General features: G+C 40.1%; 1 protein-coding gene across 4 annotated transcripts; it reads left to right on the forward strand.

Annotated features, from left to right (window-relative positions):
* The first annotated feature begins 1,002 nt into the window (after positions 1-1,002).
* relb (RELA proto-oncogene, NF-kB subunit b) lies at positions 1,003-15,888 on the forward strand. Of its 4 annotated transcripts, XM_008425760.3 has the most exons (11): positions 1,003-2,009; positions 2,117-2,185; positions 3,284-3,480; positions 7,353-7,649; positions 9,440-9,606; positions 9,722-9,813; positions 9,907-10,038; positions 10,123-10,227; positions 11,112-11,327; positions 11,437-11,493; positions 14,838-15,888. In XM_008425760.3, the coding sequence occupies exons 1-11, from the start codon at positions 1,985-1,987 to the stop codon at positions 15,218-15,220; spliced, it is 1,740 nt and encodes a 579-aa protein (XP_008423982.1). In that variant the 5' UTR covers positions 1,003-1,984; the 3' UTR covers positions 15,221-15,888. The 4 variants fall into 4 exon arrangements, with proteins under 4 accessions (XP_008423982.1, XP_081470680.1, XP_008423983.1 ...); XM_081614554.1 differs by lacking the exons at positions 1,003-2,009; positions 2,117-2,185; positions 3,284-3,480 and adding an exon at positions 5,150-5,803; XM_008425761.3 differs by lacking the exons at positions 1,003-2,009; positions 2,117-2,185; positions 3,284-3,480 and adding an exon at positions 5,814-5,973.
* Positions 15,889-20,931: the final 5,043 nt, after the last annotated feature.

Genomic DNA, 20,931 nt, shown 5'->3' on the forward strand with positions numbered 1-20,931 from the left:
TTTTATTATAAGAATCTGTCTGGCTCCTTTATCCATCCATTCCAAAACTAGTAGAGTTTGGGCTCATTGTCATCTGATTCTAATCATCACTCACTGGAAAAATGATACTAGTTTTTGGAAGGTTTATGGTGAGTCTTATGAATGAATTTGAGATCTGGAAGTAAAGATTGAGCTATTTTACCTCCATAAGTATTTTTGGAAAAAATGAGGCGACACTTTTGAAACCTAAGGACAGTCCAACAACGGTCAGCATTACGCTGGTAGCAAAGCACACACTACAGGGTGTGTTTTGCTACCAGCATTAGTATTGCATTGTACAAAGTAAATAAGCTCCAATCAGCAGCTTTACGGTGGAAACTTAGCCACTGTTGGTGTTGCAGCAAGGCAATGATCCAAAATACACATCAAAACTAGATTTGAAATGACTAAAGCAGGCCATCATTGGACTTGAGGAAAACCCCGACTTCAAGCTTAGGATTTATGGACCATGTTCAAAAGCTGAGCCTGCAGGAAAGAAAATGATCTGTACCATTTTTATTAAGCGTCACAAATCCTGCAGAATTATGTCTGAACCTTGTTAATTGGCCACTAAAGTTGTTAGCAGGCTGCTGCATAAGAGGCATTGTTTAATTTTAAACCTGCATGGATTCTTGTTTTGAATGTTGTGTAATCATTCCACCTAGAGGGAGCCTTTAACTCACAATTAAAAGGCCCAAATGACCTCGTTTTAATATTTACATCTATATTTTCTGCCTTGCTATGTTTAAAAATAAGGGCCATTTATTTACACCCGCATGGGTGGTGTCGCAGGTGTAAACAGAGGTGAGGTTGACTGAAATTCGGGGTTGTGTTGTGTACACATAATACTAAAAATTCAGAATAAGTTTAGTAATCATTCTTGTGAAGTTTTTGATGAGTCTTATAAATAAATTTGAGCCTTACATGGTGGGTTACAGTTCTTGCTCGTATCTACAATGTGTAGTTGTAGATATTCTTCTGAACTGCACACCAGTAGCTGGGTTTCATAATCTGATCATGTCTGATTCTCTCGTGCAGGCTTTTTATTGCTTTAAAAGCCTATTTTGCAACATGTTTATTACCGGAATTTTACTTTGAAACCTACTGTGTAAAAGCATCAGGATGAGTGATCCTGCAACAGTGGATTTGGGAGCATCTGCTGAGTCACTGCTTCCTCTAAACGCTTTGCTTTCGTTTTCCTTTTCCTTTAAATCATCTTTTCTCTTTGTGACCAGCAGGTGTCACTGCTGCTCCCCCAAAAAAACAATGACTGCCTCCTAAACTCTGGGTGGGAAAAAAAAGCTGTCAAAACACACGATTAATCACGTCATCTTTGGGGGAAGCTACTAAACGTGCAGAGAGGTTATTGGTGAAGCAAATCAGAAATTTCCACTTTTCTTTGTGTGTGAAGGAAGTGGGATCAGAGGCTGATGCAACCAGGAGCAATATTAAAAGTGTTGGCTCAGCCTGCTGCTTGAAATGTATTTGGTTTTCAAATAGTTTTGCATGAGATCTGAAGCGAGAATCCGAAAGCGAAAAGACGTGAGCTCAGATTATCTTATGGAGAGAGGGAGAAAAAAAGGTTAGGTCTACTTTGAGCTGAAGACGCTGTAATAGTCAATTCAGCTACAGACTTTAATGCTGTAAAACCTGCAGCTGCTCCAGGAGGGAGCAGGAGGGGGGGTTTCCCGCAGGAGAGGTGACGCGACGCTCGGGGGATTTCCGCGAAGCGCGGCGGGCCAATCAGAGCAGAACACTGAACTTCATCTCTCTCGGCTTTGCTCACATGTCTTCGAGGCTCTCCGACACCTCTGCAGTGCTCAGACTTCGTGCTGGTGACTAGACTGAAACCCACACTGACAGGTTCCTGATCGAGAGCAGAGGAGCGTTTCCTGGACTCATCCGGGTTGAACAGGACTCGAGCGCGCGACGGCCGACTTCAGGGTCTTCACCTTCCTCACATGAGATGAAAGATATGGACTTCTTCAAAGGTATGGCGGGGTTAAAATGTGCTCTTTTCCGCTTGTCACCGTCTAAATCACCGCTGTCCTCCTGGTACATGTAATTCTATTAATATTATTATCGTTATTTTTCACAGCCGAGGAGCCAACACCCAATTCAGGGATCAACGCGTTTTCGCACACTTGTACTCCCAATGGCGAACTGGGTGAGTTTTATTTTTGATGCTTTTTACGCTGTAACTACACAGAGGCATGGCAAACCTTGTTACGCTTCGTTGTGTCCCGACTTGACCTGAGCCAATAGTCTGAGTAAACAATGATTCACTTTTCTTCTGCCGGTCATTTTATCTAAAATGAGCGTGAACGGAGGAGAGTACATATAAAAAGGAGCCTAGTTCTCGAAAATGTGCATGTTGATGCTTTTCTTTTTTTTGCAATAACATTTTTATAGCCTTAAGATAGGCATATTACTCCAATATTTGTCCCCCCCCCCAAACAATATTAAAAAAAAAATCAGCTTGAATAAGTTATAAAACGTGAAATGTAGAGTTTAGGTTCAGGTCTTTCCTGTGTGCTTTGTTTACCTTTCTGCATCTTGAACGCAGGAAGCCGCTCTGCGACACACGTCAGACCACAGCCAATCAGAAAACCTGAGGTCACAGTTTAACTCTTTGCCCTGTACACTTATGTGTGGTGTAAAACCAACACTCTACACCACCCTGAAAACATGGTGACACATGGTGGTGGCGGCAGCATCATGCATTAAGATGTTTGAAGCTTAACCTATGACAATTCAGAAAGAAAGCGAAGTAGATGCTTCCAGAGCTTTGAACATCCAGTCAGAGCTAAACTAGAACAGTTTCACCATGATCGTCTAGTCTAAATCTAAGCGGCAACCTGTGTGGTCTCTCTGTTATGTCTGTCTGAGTAATGCTGTTTTGCAAACAGTATAACTCTGGATATGAGCATCACGCACATCCCATAAAACCCAATGAAAAGCCTTGAAGTTTGAGGTTGTTATGTGATCAAATGTGGAAAAGTTCAAGGGATTAAAGCACTTCTAGCAATAAAGTAGCCTTTCCCGTGGCATTCATGAAGAAACCTCGATACACACCTGAACACATTGTTTTTTTTGGTAGCCTGTTGTTTACTCCATTGGACCGCATGTTTGTTTGTTCTTTTTGTTTTTTTAATGTGATTAGATGAAATAAACCTCTTATTTCTCAAACCAAAGTGTTTAGTGAGTGGATTATAGCACGCAAAGTCTGAGCTCCTCATTTTCTTTTTTCTTTTTTGGCACGCAGACCTAATTACAGAAATCATCAGTGACTTCAACGAACAGCAAAACGGCTCCCTTCCTGGCCCGCCTCCTCTTCCTCCTCCTCCAGACTGCTTCTGGAGGACGACGGAGGGTGAAGATGTCCTAAACCAGGACGGCTTCACCCTGCCGCAGAACCTCCAACCGACGACCAAACCCGTGCTGGTACCCAGAGGCACTGCAGTGAGTAACGCTTTGGTTGCTTTAGTGAAAAGTGCTCTTCTTCTTCTTCTTCTTGAGTCCTGGTCAGTTTTCTACCTCTTCTTAGAGGTTTCAAAAATAAAGGGTTTATTTGCATTGGTTTTAAAATAAAAACGTACTAAGAAAGTGGGCCCAAATGTCTTGCCGAAGTTTTAAGTCAGGCTGTTGCTAACTCTGCTAGCATTAGTCACAATAATGAATGAATGAATTAATTGCATAATAAATTAAAACAAGCTCAATCATTTCCATTGGCGTGATTAATTGTTTATCGTCTTTTTTTTCTCTCTTTCTACCAAAAACTAGATGATAAAAGTCTTCAGTCCGATGCGTCCATTTTTAGGACAATTTTGTTTACAGACTTCATAATTGATTTTATTTGTTGTTTTGCTTATTTATTTTTGATATTTAAAATGTGTTCCAGTTTCAGTGTTAAATGTTCATTGGAATTTAAAGTTTATTGATCTATGAGAATTTGTTCTTCCTTTATTATTTTGCCATTATGTCATATTGTCTAAAAAATGGTCAAAACAACAATATTATCGTTTATCGCAATCATTTCTGGAACAATTTATCATCTAGCCAAATTTGTTGTCGTGACACGCCTTACAGATGCAGAAAACTCCTTTCTGCATGGAGTTTGCTAATTGATGACTAAATTGGTCTCGGGTGTGAGTGTGTTTTTATGGTTGTGTGTTTCTCTGTTGAGGGCTGCACACTGGTGCAGTTGGTAGAGCTGTTGCCTTTCAGCAAGAAAGTTCTGGGTTCGATTCCCGGCCCCGGTCTTTCTGCATGGAGTTTGCATGTTCTCCCTGTGCATGCGTGGGTTTTCTCCGGGTACTTCGGTTTCCTCCCACAGTCTAAAAACATGACTGTCAGGTCAATTGACAGTTAATTAACTCTCCAAATTGTCCCTAGGTGTGAGTGTGTGTGTGCATGGTTGTTTGTCCTGTGTGTCTCTGTGTTGGTTGGTTGGTTGGATGGTTGGTTGGATGGATGGATGGATGGATGGATGGATGGATGGATGGATGGATGGATGGATGGATGGATGGATGGATGGATGGATGGATGGATGGATGGATGGATGGATGGATGGATGGATGGATGGATGGATGGGTGGATGGATATTTCTCTCTTGCCCTGTGATGAACTGATAACCTCTTCAGGGTGAACGACCCTGGATGACCCTGCAAAGATAAGCCAGTGGATGTGTCTCATATGCATTTATTAAATGTTCTTATAATAAACCATATGAAATGTCCTTTTCTAAAGTAAACAGTAGAACAAAAAAGCTAATTAAACAAATGTAAATCCAACCATTCTACCTTAGCGATGCTTTGGTGAAACACCTACTTCTGGCTGTATTCTGGGAAAATCAGCTAGTAAGAAGACACAGCTAAATTTGATTGGAGATATTTAGTCCGTTGAACTTCTTGAACCCGTGAAAATAAAGACCTGCAGATCATAGAGATTATTTGTGTGGCTTAAGCTTTTTTATTTCAGGAACTGATGGTCAAATATTGAATTTAAACTAAGCCATTTGGTTTATAAACACCTCATTGTTGGTTATAAGCATAAGTAAATGTGTTGGAAGTCGTTTTTTCCCTATCATTTAAGGTATGTTACTACTTTTTGACAAATTGGCACACAATTTGAGGATGTCATTGTCTTTTGTTTAACTTTTGTTGTAATATTAGTCATCGTGTGATTCAGCTGCTGTTGCTTCTGGTAATCAACCTCTTTTTGTGACGGCTGCTGCTGTTTTCCTGACTGTCTGTCGACGAAGGACCAAACAGCCGGTTCACAGGCTTGCAGACGGTTGCAGGTTTCTGTTATTTCCCCCCCCGATCAGCAGCTGGGCAGCACTACAGGTCAAACTATTATCAGAAAGCACGTGACTTCCAGAGAGCAGGGCAGATCAGAGATGTTGTAATCTGATAAGGCTGCGGCGATGCTGCAGCCTGCACAGACAAGCCGAGGTGAAGGGCAGCAGAGGAGAAGTGGTTTCACCTTCTGTTTTCGGGTTATCTGTGGGGGATTGTTGCTGTGAGCGACTCTCGGTGTCTGAGACGCGCTCTCCCAGCATGCCTTTCTGCAGAGAAAGAAGGGGGCGCGACGTCATCTTGGAAAATGTGTAATCGGACTCCTGTTTGCCATCTTTTCTGATTACAAGCCAAACCCACTGAAGGTTAAAGGTTGCATTTTTTATTTTTTTTCCCCTGCTCAGCGTCTCCTCCTGCGATTGGTGAATCAGCAGAGCAGACTTCCTGTTCCTTCTTCCTCGCCGCTCCTTGCTTCTTTTGTTTGTGTGAGTGTTTTACAGTGAGGGGGTCCTCTCGGCAGAAGTATGTGGCTCCGGAGGATGTTGAGAGGGATGACCTCACGCCTGCCGGGGCGCCACCCTGATCTCTGAGGCGACACCTTAACCAGCTCCCGGGCCCATTAATGGCTAGTCTTTTAGCTCTTTGTTCCATGAAGGTTTGTTGTTGGATCGGCGGAGTTTGGCGAAGTTCTGTTTGGATTGTGTTGGAACCTCGGCTTTGCAGAAATTAATAACTAGGGAGAGAGAGAGAGAAAGTAGAAGTGACAGATTAAAAAGTACGAGTGGGAAACGGAAAGGCTTGGTGGTCTGTGGTGTAACGGAAAAAAATAGACTTCAGATGTGTGTGCGTGTGGGTGTGTGTGTGAGGGGGAGGAGTCAAGGAGCACATGCTGAACGCAGTGCGGTGATGGGAAGCACATGTACGGAGGAATAAACAAGCAGTCTGCCACTGAATCTCACTGATAGAGCTGGTTGTCTCAGCTCGGTTGGGTCCAGCTCTCCTCTGTTGTTTTACTGAGTTGACGAAGCCGATGCTCTAGATGTGAACTGCTGCTGGAGTTGAGCTTGCAGTAATTCTCATCCGAGGGGTAAGAAGATGCGTACAGACTTGACCCTGAGTTCTCACACCAACTTATGTTATCGTGTCAATGTAGTCTGTTGTGTAATAGTTGCCCCTATGACACATTTATAGGTTTGTGGTGTGAACTAATGACATAATACAGGAAGTTCAAAGACTTGAAGCTGTCTCTTTTAGACATGGGAATTTCTGTGGTGGAATCAGGATTTTACTGAAATGGAAAACATGTTATGTTTTTGCTTGACCACTCATATCTATTTTAGAGTCTATTCAAATTGTGGTTATTTTTATCAACTACCTTAGTCTTTGTTTTCTTTTTTTTGCTCAGCGTCAAAACATGACTTGAGTTCTGTTTTTCTTCTGAATCAGCGAGATCTGCAGGATCTGAAGAGTTGGCGGATCTTTTATTTATACGTTTAGGAACAAATTGTCATAGACACAAGAAACTCAGCCGAAGCCCAGAGATGAACAAAGCTACTCGAAAGAAAATGATGCCAGGGCGTGCCTGAAGGAGAGAGAGAGAGCAAGACTTTCAGTAGATAATAGGAAGGCTGAATGTACAGAATGTTGATTTTATTAACACTAACGGTGCTAATTGATAAAATAAGATTATTGCAAGCAAAATTGGGATCTAAGAAATTGAGATTTAAGAAATATTTACAAAGCCCTAAGGGTCTATTAGTTTAATTTTGTTGGGCTAGAGAGTTTGTTTTTTGTGCATTCCTAGTCATAATAAGCTAAGAATGTTGTACCTAACATAAATTTTTCAGAGAGTTTTATTTATTTATTAAGGCCTAATAAATAAACTCCTGCTATAAAAATGTTGTTCTGAATAATGAAGTGGTTAAATAAAGGTTAAATTAATAAAAGTATCAAGGTAATTAAAGCAAACCAGAGTCTATTAAACAGAAAGAAAAAGGTTTAAATGTTTAACTCTTCTTAATCCCTCCTCCACAGCCGAAACCCACTCCACTGCGCGAGATGGCGTCCGGTCATCCTTCCCACAAACCCATGGGGCCCGGTCGAGGTCGAGGCCCGTCCTGCTCACTGACCCCCAAAGGCAGCGTTCCCTCCCAAGGCCTGCAGAGCAACGGCAACATGCTGGAGCGGATTCTGGAGAAGCCCAAGCTGGTGGTGGTGGAGGAGCCCAAGGACCGGGGAATGAGGTTCCGCTACGAGTGCGAGGGTCGCTCGGCCGGCAGCATCCTGGGGGCGTCCAGCACCGACAACAACAAGACGCAGCCCACCATAGAGGTACACGCCTGATTTCGGTTTCCTTATTGAGGGGAGTTTACGAGCCCTCCGCGACGGTTAGAGGCGCTAACCACAACTGAAGCTGTTTGTTATGAGCCCCTGCTTGAGGCAAGGTGTGGAAATGGGGGAGGGGGGCGGAGCCGCGAGGCTGCGGTCGGCAGACATTTATTAGAAAGTCCCCGCAAATCCAAACCATTTCTGTGGTCAGGCACTCAAGGTTTATCCCCTTTTTTTCTACAAACAAACGCCACAGACACCCTCACCCTATGCGACCTCGCGCAGCAAGTCGAAAGAGAAAACGCAGCTTTAGAGGCGACAGAACAAGATGGAGTGTGAGAGAAGAAAGGATGTAGATCTGAGGTAAAACCGGATAAACAGGTTGTTCTGATAATAGGTGCGAAAAACAAAAGACTATTTAAAGTTAGTCAAGCTGGAGTTACTCTAAAATTACCTAGAATATTTGTTGCAATAGCAGAAATCACAATGAACATTTTGTTTATTTTAAATCCCTGCTGCTGTCCCCCATTTTCCAACAAGGCGGCCGTTAATCTTCTCCTATGTTATAAAGATGAAGCATGCAGATAGGAATCTTTGACTATCTCTCTGTGTCAAACTTGAGGCCCGGGGGCCAAATCTGGCCCGCCGTAGCTTTTTATGTGGCTCTTTAAACCCAAATTCCATCAATAAGTCCTTCCAGTATTTCACAAATCTGCTAAATTCACACAAAATCAACAAATCTCCAATTTTCTTTTCTGATTTTATTGCACATTTTTTCAAAACTGGTCAAAAACATTGAGTTTAAAAAATGACAGCTGCCTCAGCCTGACTTGATGTCAAGTTATAGTCTGTAATAAAATATCACATTTAACATCATACCTTAGCAAAAAAAAACACTATTTATTGGCATTTTATCAGTCTATTTGGTTTTATCAATATATCCTGGCATGACCGGCCCTTTAAGAACGTTCAGATTTTTGATATGGCCCAAAATGAAAATGAGTTTGACGCCCCTCCTCTAGATGATCCAGTCCTGGTTCCTCTTCAGCTCGACCTGCAGGTTTAGGTCTGGGGATTGTTAAGGCTGTGGAAGAAGGTCGATTTATTTACCCAAAGTATTTCTGTGTTTATTTTGCCATATGGTCAGGATTATCATCCTTCCAGTGACGACCCACTTTCAGTTTACCGCCTGGCTTTTATTAAAAATGAGCTGGTGTTCCACAGAGTTTACGGCACAATTTACTTTAACAAGGTTCCTTTAGGAGAGAAACAGACCAATTCGCTCTACTGTAGCGAACAGAGGGCTAAAAATGCTTTCCCGTGTTGTTCATCCTTTTTACATTAAATCCACTTGGAGTGTTTAAAAAAAAGGCTCCAGATGGAGACTGAGATATATCCATTTTTTCTTTTTCTACCTCCCTTATGATGCAGCTATCTGTTTGTTAAAATAAATATGGAGGCTTAATCAGCATTCAGTGTTTTTGCATTTCAAATAATAATATTTGAAAAAAATACAAAAAAATATAAATACATTTTTGTGGTCGGTACTTTCAACTTGCTGATTTTGGACAACCGTAAAATGTAAAAATACCAAAGTATAGGCTCTGAAATGACCCTCTAATTTTACCTCAATTGTGGGGTTTGTACTCTAATCAAAGAAAGTTGGATTTTTCTGATTTTTTTTTTTTTTAGCTTGCGATAAAATATGAGTTTATTTTACTTCGCCAGTAGATGTGTCCGTCGCTGCTCTTGATCCTCCTTGTAAACACTGCTGTTCCTTCTGTCTCTTTCAGATTCAGGGTCCCATTGACCACATAAAGAAGGTCACAGTGACCGTTTCTTTGGTCACCAAAGACTATCCCCACCGGCCTCACCCGCACTGCCTTGTGGGTAAAGACTGTGTCGCTGGCTCAGGAATCTGCGTGGTCTGCTTTAACCCTCATACCACCCGACGTCACAGGCAAGCATCCTTAAAAACACTAAATGTTTTTTCTTGTTAGTCATTCCAAATGCTCATTAGGTTTTCATTCCTCTTATTTTTATCTTTTAAAATCGTTTTTGTTTAAAATTTGCAGCTTCGCTAATCTCGGCATCCAGTGTGTGAGAAGGAGAGAGCTGGACGTGTCGCTGCAGAAAAGGAGAAACCAAAATATCGACCCTTTTAAGAGTAAGCTCCTCACACACACACACAAACACAATTACAAATGTTGTCGTGAATCTTTAATCAGACGTCGCATTCGGCGTTTTTCCTCTCCTCCAGCCGGTAACACTAAAGGGATCGAGGATATGGACATGAACGCGGTGCGTTTGTGTTTCGAGTGCCAGCTCGAGTGGGACGACGGCAGGAAGGACTCGCTCTGCCCGGTCATCTCCAAGCCGATCTACGACAAGAGTAAGAGACCGCCAAGCACTTCCTGATGACTCTCGCTCTACACGAGCTGCGCTCGTTCACGCTCCGCTCTGTGTTCTTCCAAAGAGGCCACGACCACGTCGGAGCTGAAGATCTGCCAGCTGAACCTGACCAAAGGCTCCTGCAGAGGCAAGACGGAGGTCTACATGCTGTGTGACAAAGTGCAGAAAGGTGACAGAGGCTTTCATTTCCACTCAGAAACTTTTCATTTGTGGGGGGGGGGAATGTGGATATAATACAACAACAACTATATTAGATGATCTGCAGGCCTGCAGCTGACAATTGTTATTATAATCAGTTATACTGTTGATTACTCGGACGATTAATCGATTAATTGGATAAAAAATCTCAACTATCTGAGGGTTTTTTTTATATAACAATTTAGGTCTTTTTTTAAAAACAATATTAGAAAAACATTAAAAGGTGCCAATGACAAAATTCAATTCCATTCAAATCAATTTTGTGTGAGAAAAACATTTTATTGCCTAAAATGCAATAACACAGCTTTCCTTTAGGACTGCTTCATCATTTATTGATTCATGGATTCATTTTTGCATTACTAAAAATGAATAAATCTTTTGCTATTTAATAATTGATAACTAGATAACAAAAGGTGCTTAAAAGGAAATTTAGATTTTTACAGAATTTGAACGAGGTGAAGCTAAAATGGAGGTCTGAGCTGAACATGTTTACATATTTTTGTACAGTTTTGACTTAATTACTGCTCTGAATATATTATTCTTTAAACAAATTGGCCTTTTCTGTGCTTGTTTACTCCAGTTAATGATTAATTTGTAACTAAATTAGTTGAAGATTATTCAAGTAATCAATTAATCCGATTAATTGTTTGAGTTTGTTGCTGCTTGCGTTGCAAGTGTGACATTATCATAAGTTATTATTTAAAATAGGATGCTTTTCTTATTTTATTCCCATTTTTTTGGACAGAAAAAGAACCCGTAAAGTTTCTGCTTATTCATCTCAGAGCATAAAAACGTGCAGAATTAAGTCTGATATTGCTGCTGGGATCAATCTGTTGTTTCTCCGCTAATCGCCAGATGACATAGAGATCCTCTTCAGGCAAGGCTCGTGGAAGGCGAACGGCGAGTTCGCTCAGACAGACGTCCACCGGCAGATAGCCATCGTGTTCAAGACGCCGCCCTACCAGGACCAAGACATCACGGAGGAGGTGGAGGTCAACGTCGTGCTGCGCCGCGTCTCGGACCAGATGGAGAGCGAACCCGTCTCCTTCATGTACTTGCCGCACAATCCTGGTGAGTCGGGGCTGCCGCCTCGTGTCGGTCAAACCTTAACCAGAGAACAGGTAGAGCGGGTTGGAGAACCGCGCTGTGCTAATCCGAGCTCGGCCGCTTTGTGTTTCAGATCCGTATGAAGTGAAGCGAAAGAGAGCCACGATTAAACGGGACATTAGTGTGACAGGTGAGACTTCTGCTTTCACGCTCGTGTTTATCTTTAAGATGTGACTCATGAATTAGACCAACAATGCTTCTCTTTCTGTTAAAGCCCAGCAAACCTTCTGAGCTGTGATTGTAAATGTTTGAGCCATTCACAATCTCTTGCTGTTCTGCTTTTTTTTTTTTTTTTCTCTTTTAAATAACCGACTGGCCGTGGTACCTGCTTACTGTAAACAAAAGAAATCCCCGTGCCTTTTGTTAGTTTTATGGCTTCAGCAAATCTACGAAACCACATCCTCAAAAACGGCCATGGGAGGAAGAAGGGCAGCGATTATCTGGCTCGTTTTAGAAAATGACCAGAAGATGTAGACGATAAACAGAGAGCGGCTTTATGTTTGTAAAATTATAGAGCAGTAATAATATTCAAACAGCCGCCGTTTTTATATAAATTATGCTGGTGGTAAAAAAAACAAAAAAAACAAAAGGGGATTATAATCTGGGTTAAATTTATTAAATTCTGTACTTAACCGAAATACAAAATTTAATAAGTAGTTATTTATTCATGTTTTATTTAGTCATTTATTGCAATTCTCATTCCAGTTTGTACCAGGTGAACTTTTCCTAAATTATCTCTGAACCCCTAATCAAACCAAAGTCTTTTTCAAACATTTTTAGTAACATTGTTGAAAATTCAGACAATAAAAGACAAAAAAATACTAGGTTAGACCTGATAGTTTGTATTATTTAGCTAACTTAATTACATAACAGAACAAATTCCCTCAACTGAGAATCTAACTAAACGTACTATGACCTAGTTTGAAGACTTTAAATTAAGTTTTCTAAAGTTTAGATTTTTTTTCTCAACCCCTCTAGAGACGCCGTGGACTCCTTGCAAAAACATTCGCTCATCTGTAGGTGCCATTTTTCTGCACACTTCCTTGCAGCAATGAACAATGACTTAACCAGCCATCATATTTTATCACGCTAGCTAAAAGCTAAGAGCTGAAAAAGCCAAATGTTGACGCGAGGTTTGCCTTCCGTTCTCAAATAAACACCAAGGATGGATGTTTACACTCACCTCAGTCAACGACTTATTCATATTCACTGCGTTCAGCTGTAACGGTGAACCAGATGGCATTACACAAGAGCCGGGTCCACATGTCTTTATTATTTTACAGACGCACCACAAAAGAGCCTTTTTGTTTGTTCGTTATTATGATTCGCTGAGAAACCTCAATGAGCGAGTCATTGTCACTGATGACAATAATAATGTCTCTCTTTGAGAAAGTATGAATCATAAAAACCAGATTTTTAAGATGGTTTGTTTTTATTATAACATTACCACTCACAGCTGATCCATTACTATTTGAAATGTTTTTTTTTTTTTTTTTTTTTAATTGAATAAAACCAGCCTAACTTTCTGCTCCTCCTGCGGTTCATATGACGAGTGAATCATATGAAAATGTGACATTTGCATGATCTGCTTCATCAGGCGGCTGTAATGTACAGAAACCTGATAGAAGAAGTAGGAAACTGCCCCTGAGCAGGTCATGTGACATGTCAGGCAAACCGTTCAAAGACTTGCATGGCGTCACACTGGGTAGTGGAAAGATTGAACAGCTTCAAGAATTACCTTTTCCATATTTGCTTGGAAGATATTCTGCTAAATGAATCCAGTTTCAATATGGCCCCTATTTCCTAATTTACATTTTTGATGGCATTACTTTCTGATAGGGTTAGGGTTTGTAGTTCACAGTCTTGACTAATTTGGGTAAACCACACAGCAACTGTTGGTTACACAGCTAAGAAGTCTTCCTATTTTTCTATTTATTTACATGTAAGGAAATAAGTTTCTGCTGTCAGCGTAAATTGTTGGGAATTTTTTTTGTAAAGCAACCAAAAATGATTTTGTAACTGTGTAATCTACCAAACCCTTCTGTGGCTAATGCTAATTTATAAGTAGATTCATGATTTATGTATACAAAACATTAAGAGAAATGACACCAAACAACTCAGTTTAACTTACGTTTGCTGTTTTAGTGAAATGATGTCAGAAACAACTGATGGTGACATTTTTAAACTGTCTTTACCAGCTTCTGTTAGCAGCTAATGCTGTTAGCTCAGTTAGCAGGCTAACTGTAACAGCTTGTCTGCATATTTTCTTTATTTTAAATATTCCTACTTTGTGTCAAATTTTTTAAATATGTTTTGCTCCGTGGCAGTTAAAGGGGCTAAATGTGTAAAAGAGTAAAATAAAACAACTTTTCATTACTCACTCATCCTTCCTGTTCTTTGATGAAGTTCGTTGTTGGTTCTCGCTAAAGCACTGAGATCCCGTTTACCGATTTATGAAGAGTTATTGTAAGTGCCAAATAACTTTTAGTGCTTTAAATGTTAACCCAAAAGCTACCCTAATGAAGAGAAATCTTGTTTTCCCCCTGAAAATACTCTAAAATAAAGAAAATAGAGCCACAGACTCTCCGCTGGCTTCCATAACTAGCTCCATCTGTACGCTACGCTAGACGCTAACAAAGGCTGTTGAAGAAAGTTCAATCAGTAATGTCTCAGGTAATGTAGTAAAGCTAACAAAGTTAACTAATTGGATATCAGAAACATTTGTTTACGTAGCTTTTAGGTTTTTGTGTTTAAAATCAATCAAGTTTATTTGTTTGGCACATTTCAGCAACAAGGCAGTTCAAAGTGCTTTCCATCATAAAAACATTTTGTAAAAGGTCATAAAATCATCATACAGTAACCAGTAACAAACATTACATTTTGAATCATCAAAATCATCAATACACATCTGATATCTTAATCAATGTTTTACTTATTGTCAAAAGCAACTCTGTAAACAGTGTGGGTTTTTAAAAGTGCAGTAATTCCTCTGGCAGGAGGCAAAACTCTCAATTTGTTTCGGAAGATATAGTAGCCATATTGGATGTTTGCTGCTATATTTCTAACTGAAAACTCAGAAAATCTGAGTATAAATGCAATAAAAATAAATAAAAATGTTGCCAAAATATGGCCATCAGAAACACAGGAAATTTGCTTTTGGATTTTTGACTCAAATACTGGCCCAATGGTGATGCTAGTAAAACTTTAACCAAATTGAGGAAGCCAGAGTACCCAGAGAAAACCCAGGCATGCAAAGGAGAAAATTCAAACTCTATGCAAAAAGACCTCAGATTCAAACCCAGGATCTTCTTGCTCGAAGGCAAAAGTCCAACCAGCTGCACCGCATTTAAGCCAAAGATGCAGTCGTGTCATATTCCCTGAATGGAAACTTGCATGTCAGATAACTGTATTTATTTTTTTTAAATGCATTTTTCTTCTCTATAGTATAACCCATGTATTTTTGTTTTTCTGCAGAGCCAGAACCTTCTTCAAAACAGACCTTCAACTTCCCCATGGAGACGCAAAACGTGATGTCATCGGACGACAGCCACCTCGCCTTTCAGTCTTCTCCTGAGTCATACACGATAGACCCGGGCGCCATCGACGAGCAGACCATGTACGAGTTGCTTCAGTTTCTGAACGAACAGAACTTCACAGGCGACCCCGCCGCAGACGCCAGTGCTGTCTCCTTCCTGAATATGAATTTAAACGCAAACTACAACCACTTTCCGGCGGACTTTTCCCAGTTTAACGACATCCAGTTTAATATGCTCTTCACCGACAGCCAGATGGCGCAGTCGGCGCAGTCGGAGCAGCAGGACAGCGTCATGCAGGTGAAAACAGAGGAAGAGCTATGAGGTCGGGCCAGCACACTGTTTTTCTCGAGTCGTTTCTGGATCTCAGACTGGGATTCATTTCGGTACGGACCAGATGAGGTCAGATCAGACTCTCCTAAACCACCAGGAAGCAAGACAACGTCGTTTTCTACAGCTGCTGCTGTGTAATGTAGTTTTAAACTGATTTTAGTTCCAACACATCGGCTCTGTTTATATGTTTAAAAAAAGCCCACTTATTTTAACTTTATATTGAAGCCTTGCTGGACAAGGCTAATAAAACTCAGAGCATGTCAGCATACCCAAACCTTTCCTGTGAGTTCTGCACGCATTACTTTTAAGAATTACGAGTCAAAATAAAGGAATTCAAAGCTTCTCTTTTAAACCTGTGAACCATTCCAGATTTTTCTCCTTAGTAAATTGTGTATTAAAAACCTTCCTGCTAAACCTTGGATCATGAGATTTCACATCAAGTCTTATCAGCTCCTGGCACTGTGCTCTTTAGATGTGGCCGCACTTGTTTAATGATTTACCTACATGTAATAGAAACCATCCCTCCTTCTATTCTTAGCCCTGCTCATGTCAGTTCCCTTTGTGCCACAGTTTCGCTGAATTCACCTTCTGTCACATGTCCTACTCTGCCCCCTTGCTGTCGTGTAAATATGTGAAATAAAAATAAAATATAAGTGTAATTCCTCTGTTGTTACGTCCCTTGAATTGGACAGGTGTTTAAATTTTAACATTTAAATGTAAACTTTTCCTAACCTGAAACAGAATGACTATAGTTTTATCTCGCTTCCCATTTATTAATATATATATATTTTTAAGGAGAACTGGAATACCGTTTTCTTAGAGGGTAGAAACATGTGGCATTTGTCAGCTAGACCTCATGACTAATAATGTTTTGTTCACCAGGGTAAGTGGGCGTGCCCAGTTGATACACTAAGGTTGAGAAAATGCTATTTCTGCTTTCCCAGTTAAGTTGATTCATCTGTTGCTGACTCACGTGGGCCTCTAAGGTTCCCAGGAGCTTGGGGAAACTTCAACTTTAAGAAACAGGAAAATCAGAAGTTTAATTCATCAAATTTTAACGTTGCCTACAGAGGGCAATTTTGAACCATCTACACATTTCCAACTTTGTGAAAAAGTGTTAGGAGCCTTTTTTGTGCTTTTCTTACCCACATTTTTAGATTATTGATTTGAATTTTACTAACTTTAAAAAGCACCTGTCAGTCAGGCTAAAAGATCTCAAAATAAATTCAATGACCGCTGAGAAACACAGCTGCTGACGTCTGGAAAGAGTCATAGAGACATTTCTAAGGTTTGTGGACTCCAGGAAACTACAACTTATCCTGGTAAGACATAAAGGAAGCCAGAATAATACCAAGGTTTTTAAGGTTTGTGTTTGTGATTCAGCAGCAGAAGTCTGCACTGCTTACCCTAAAAAATAAAGGCCCACTTCATGTTTCTGAAAGCGACAAACGTTGACAGTCTTGTAACTTCATGTTAACTTCAGTAATTTATTGCTCACTAGTGGCTGCAGTCAGGAAGTTGTGTCATCGGATGGGTACCAGCTTCCATTGATTGTTTCAAGCCTTAACAGTAAAATTTTCCCAGTGGTTCTTGGCAGTGTTAGTCAATCACTCCTCATGACTCCCGTTCTGCCAGCTCATCTCCTCCCAGCTACTCCATGAACCCTTTAACAACGTTTTTACCAGTGTTTCACTGAGAAGTCGCTCATATGATGAGCTCAGTGGATGCACAGTTACACCAAGTGTTTGCTAATTGCTGCTGGCTAGTCTGAAGGAGCAGAGAGGACGAGTCGTGGGGGAGGGACGCTCTGCGAGGCAGAAGCTCAGAAACTTGGAAGCTGCACCGCAGAGACGGCGTTAGGTTTTCACAGCTGAACGGTTGCCACGGGAGATTAAATTATTTCTCAAACATGCATGAAAGAAGCAAAGCAACACTCCAGGTATGTTTTTTATGAGGGAATAACACTATAACTACATGTAATGCTAAAAAAAAGTCAATTTTACATAATACTGCCCCTTAAATTTAATAAATTGAGTGAAAACTCCATTTTAACCAGGTACACTCGTCTGATTTTTAGATTTGTTGATTCATCTGCACCATTTCAGTCTTGCTAAAACATAAGAAATCTGAAAGGGACATAAATGTGTAAAGCAGTTTAAGTTGTCATTCGCTCCATTACAAAGTAACTTTGATCAACAAATTGTCTGATTTATTTTTCTAGACATGATTTAAATGTGTCAGTCGTCCATCTATCCGGTTATGTCGTCTATTCATAGAGCAGATGTTGACTGAAGACTCTCGTCACTGTTGGCTTAAACTGAATTGACTTGTCTTACAGCCACAGGGAAACTCCACACCAGGCCAGTTTGCAAAACCTTTTCAATTTGATCCAGGCGCATGAAAAAGTCTGTTTCCTGAGAAATGACACCGTAAAACCTGCCTGAACATGTCCAAGCCCCCTGTTACCCGAGTGCAGGAAGAAGGTTTTTAATTGTGATAAATTGGTTTTTGAATGGGCCATTTTACAGTACAGCTGAAGTGTACTTTGCTAGACAAAAGAATGATAACGCTTTAGAAATCCCCCTCCAAGGAATTACTGTCTGCTATGAAGTTTTAGCTTTTGACACAAAAGACTGTCAGCAGTAATAATTGACAAACAGGTTTGTGAAGAAAACCAGCACCTCTATTTGTTCAGAATGAAAATGATTTAATAAATTCCCACTGAAACTCAGGAGTTTTGAGGCTACGCGCTACGCTAACAGCTCTTGGGGTTTACGTTGCTGCGCTAAATGGAGTAGCTGTGTAGGCTAATGCTTGTCAAACTTTCTTAATGGTAACAGTGGTGGTGAACATGCTCTCTACTGGTGCTAAAATAAAACTAAATCTATTGACAAGTTACATAATCATGTGTTGCCAGATGAAATTTTTATGACAAGCTAGCAAGGATAGCTAAAATAAACTGTCATTTAAGCAGATTCTGATCCTCACTTCTGGAAAATTAAATTCAGCAGAGAACATTTCCAGAACTACTGCAGGAACTTAATTAGATGACAGATAAATGAGAATGAAAACTGTGGGATAGAAGCAGAGCATTTCAGTATAATTTGTTGCCAACAGAAGGTGCAAGACTCGCTAATCCATCCATCCATCCGTCCATCCATCCATCCATCCATCCATCCATCCATCCATCCATCCATTTTCTTTACACCCTTGTCCCTTGGTGGGTTTGGGAGGGGTACACTCGCTAATAAAACCTGAAATATGGATTGTGTTGCTGTGAGAGACAGTGAAGGGATGAATCCTCAAAAGTAACTAGTGCATGAATCCAATCTACCAAAAGCAATAAACCTATAAAGCTGTGAGATAATGCCAGATACTTTACAATAACCCTTTGTGAAGAGTTGCTACTTATCAAAGAGAGGATGCACTTAGTTTTCCCACGCACAACTCTTCCATTTTGGACTCATTTTGTTTCATAAATAATAACAACGTGAAACCCTTTGCGTGTTTCGTATGCCCGAGATTTAAATTCTCTCTCCTTTTTTTTAATTTTTTTTTATTTCAGAGTAATTTATTTTTAATTGTAAAAACACCTGGTGATTCTGGAAAAGGTTTGGGATTCTGACATAAAAAGAAACCCCAGTAGGAACATTTATTTTAGTAGCTAATAATCACCAATTGTACTTTGGCCTGGAGGGTGTACTTTACTTTTACGACAATGTTTAAAGTTTTACGTCAAGATATATACAGTTTTGTTTTTTTAAAACTAATTTTCAGTGAATCAAAGAACTTTTAGAGCTTCCAACTTAAATACCAAGTTGTGTTTCCAGTTTGATTTACCTTTGCTTGGATTGTGGATATTCTGGGAAATAATGAACTCAGGGCGATGAGTCAGGTGGGATGGAAACTATTATACCTAAAGTTTGGGATGGATACTTAAAGAGCAAATCAGGTGACATCAGTGATTTTCACTTTAACACTTTTCACTAGTATGACTCAGATGTCATCAAATAGTTCAGTGTAGTGAATCACTTCTGTTTAATAAGTACATACTTAATATAAATTTCAATAAAAAATAAATAAAAATAAACCAGGGTTAGCTTAAAAATGTATACTTTTACTGTTAGTTAGAAGTAGTGACTAAAAGCAGCCAATTAAAACACAAAGAGCCCAGATGTCCGACCAAAAGAGGAAAAAGCTGAATTGAACGCGCCAAATAAGCTCATTGTGCGACACTTTCACAATTTGTTTACTTATTTCATTTTTTCCACAGTGACGGGGGTAATTCCACCCACAACCTCAACCTATACAAGGACATAAAGCTTCGTGTTTACAGGTGCCAAGTTATCGATTGTGCTGCCTGTTGCCTGGTTGCAACACCCACGGGAGTCCCCAGACCAGGAGGGACTCACCGCGTCAACTTAGCTCACCTCTGCGTTCCGGCTGGGGGCAACCACAGAGCAACTGTCACTATACAGAGACAAAAGCGAAACTAGAGGGAGAGAGAGAGAGAGAGAAAAACAACAACCTCGATGCGGTTTTTGCAAACATCAGCACCTTTTTGATCTCCATTGCTCAGACCTGGAAAGCCCTCAGTGTTCACCCAGGCAGATGTGCATTTTACTCCAGCGGTTCTGTTGCCAACAACTACAACCTTGAGTCAGAAAATCCTGCAGATTGTGAAACTTAAAACTTGCCTAGGTGTTGATTTGGTTTTATTGTTGTAGATAATTAATTTATTTAATTTCATAAAACGATATAAGGATTCCATAGTTCAAATGATTCATCTTGCCTATTTTCTTAAATGAGACTTTTATTTTTCAACACATTGGCTCCACCTAGTGGGCAAACACAGTTATAGCTCACAGAAACAAGGCAGGGATTTTGGTCTTTGTTTTATTTTATTGACAGATGATTTCACTTAAGTAGATTTAACTACTTGATTCATCTCTAAGTGATCTGGTTTTGTGAACTTTTTACAAATTAGCATTTTTTTCCCTATTTGCATTACTTTACAAAAAAAGCATTCACATGGCTTTGCTTTACTCCCCCCCATCACAACCACATTGTTTAATTGGGATTTTATGACAGACCAGCAAAAATATTTAAAAAATAGTGCATAGTTTGGAAGTGAAAGAAAAATGACAGATTGTTTTTACCTTGGTTTTGTAAATAATGGGGATGAACGTTTTTGCTCAGTTTCTCATCTCTGTCTCTGCTAGCTGATCACACGCCCCTTTCTTTGCTTTTTTGCAATACGGCTCTGATTTTATTTTTGGATCATAATACGGCATGGTGTTGGGTTGGATTTCATAATCTCCTCTACATCTTTGACTTCAACACTGAAAACATTTAAATTTCTATACAACGTGAAGTTTGGTGAATAACTCGCATATAAAACATCTGATTTTGTTTTGTTGAACAAAAAAATGAAGTATTGGAAAGGATTTTCTTTTTTTTTTTTTAGATCTAAGGGCTTAGATTCTGGTTTCCTAATTGTTACCACGTGTCTGTAGGGTCTATTCAAAGATCTCAGCTCAGCTCTCCATAATCTTTACATACAATGAGAAGCATGAACTCTTCTGGATGAAGGTAACTGAACCATCATCTCATTTCTTTAGGCATTTGAATCCGTCAGAACATCTAGTGAAATGCTGCAGCGGAGAAACTATTTATGGGAAATTACAAGGAGCTGAAACAGG

This window comes from Poecilia reticulata, chromosome 13 (assembly GCF_904066995.2).
Source record: "Poecilia reticulata chromosome 13, P_reticulata-male-v2, whole genome shotgun sequence".
In the NCBI taxonomy this organism is placed as follows: domain Eukaryota; kingdom Metazoa; phylum Chordata; class Actinopteri; order Cyprinodontiformes; family Poeciliidae; genus Poecilia; species Poecilia reticulata.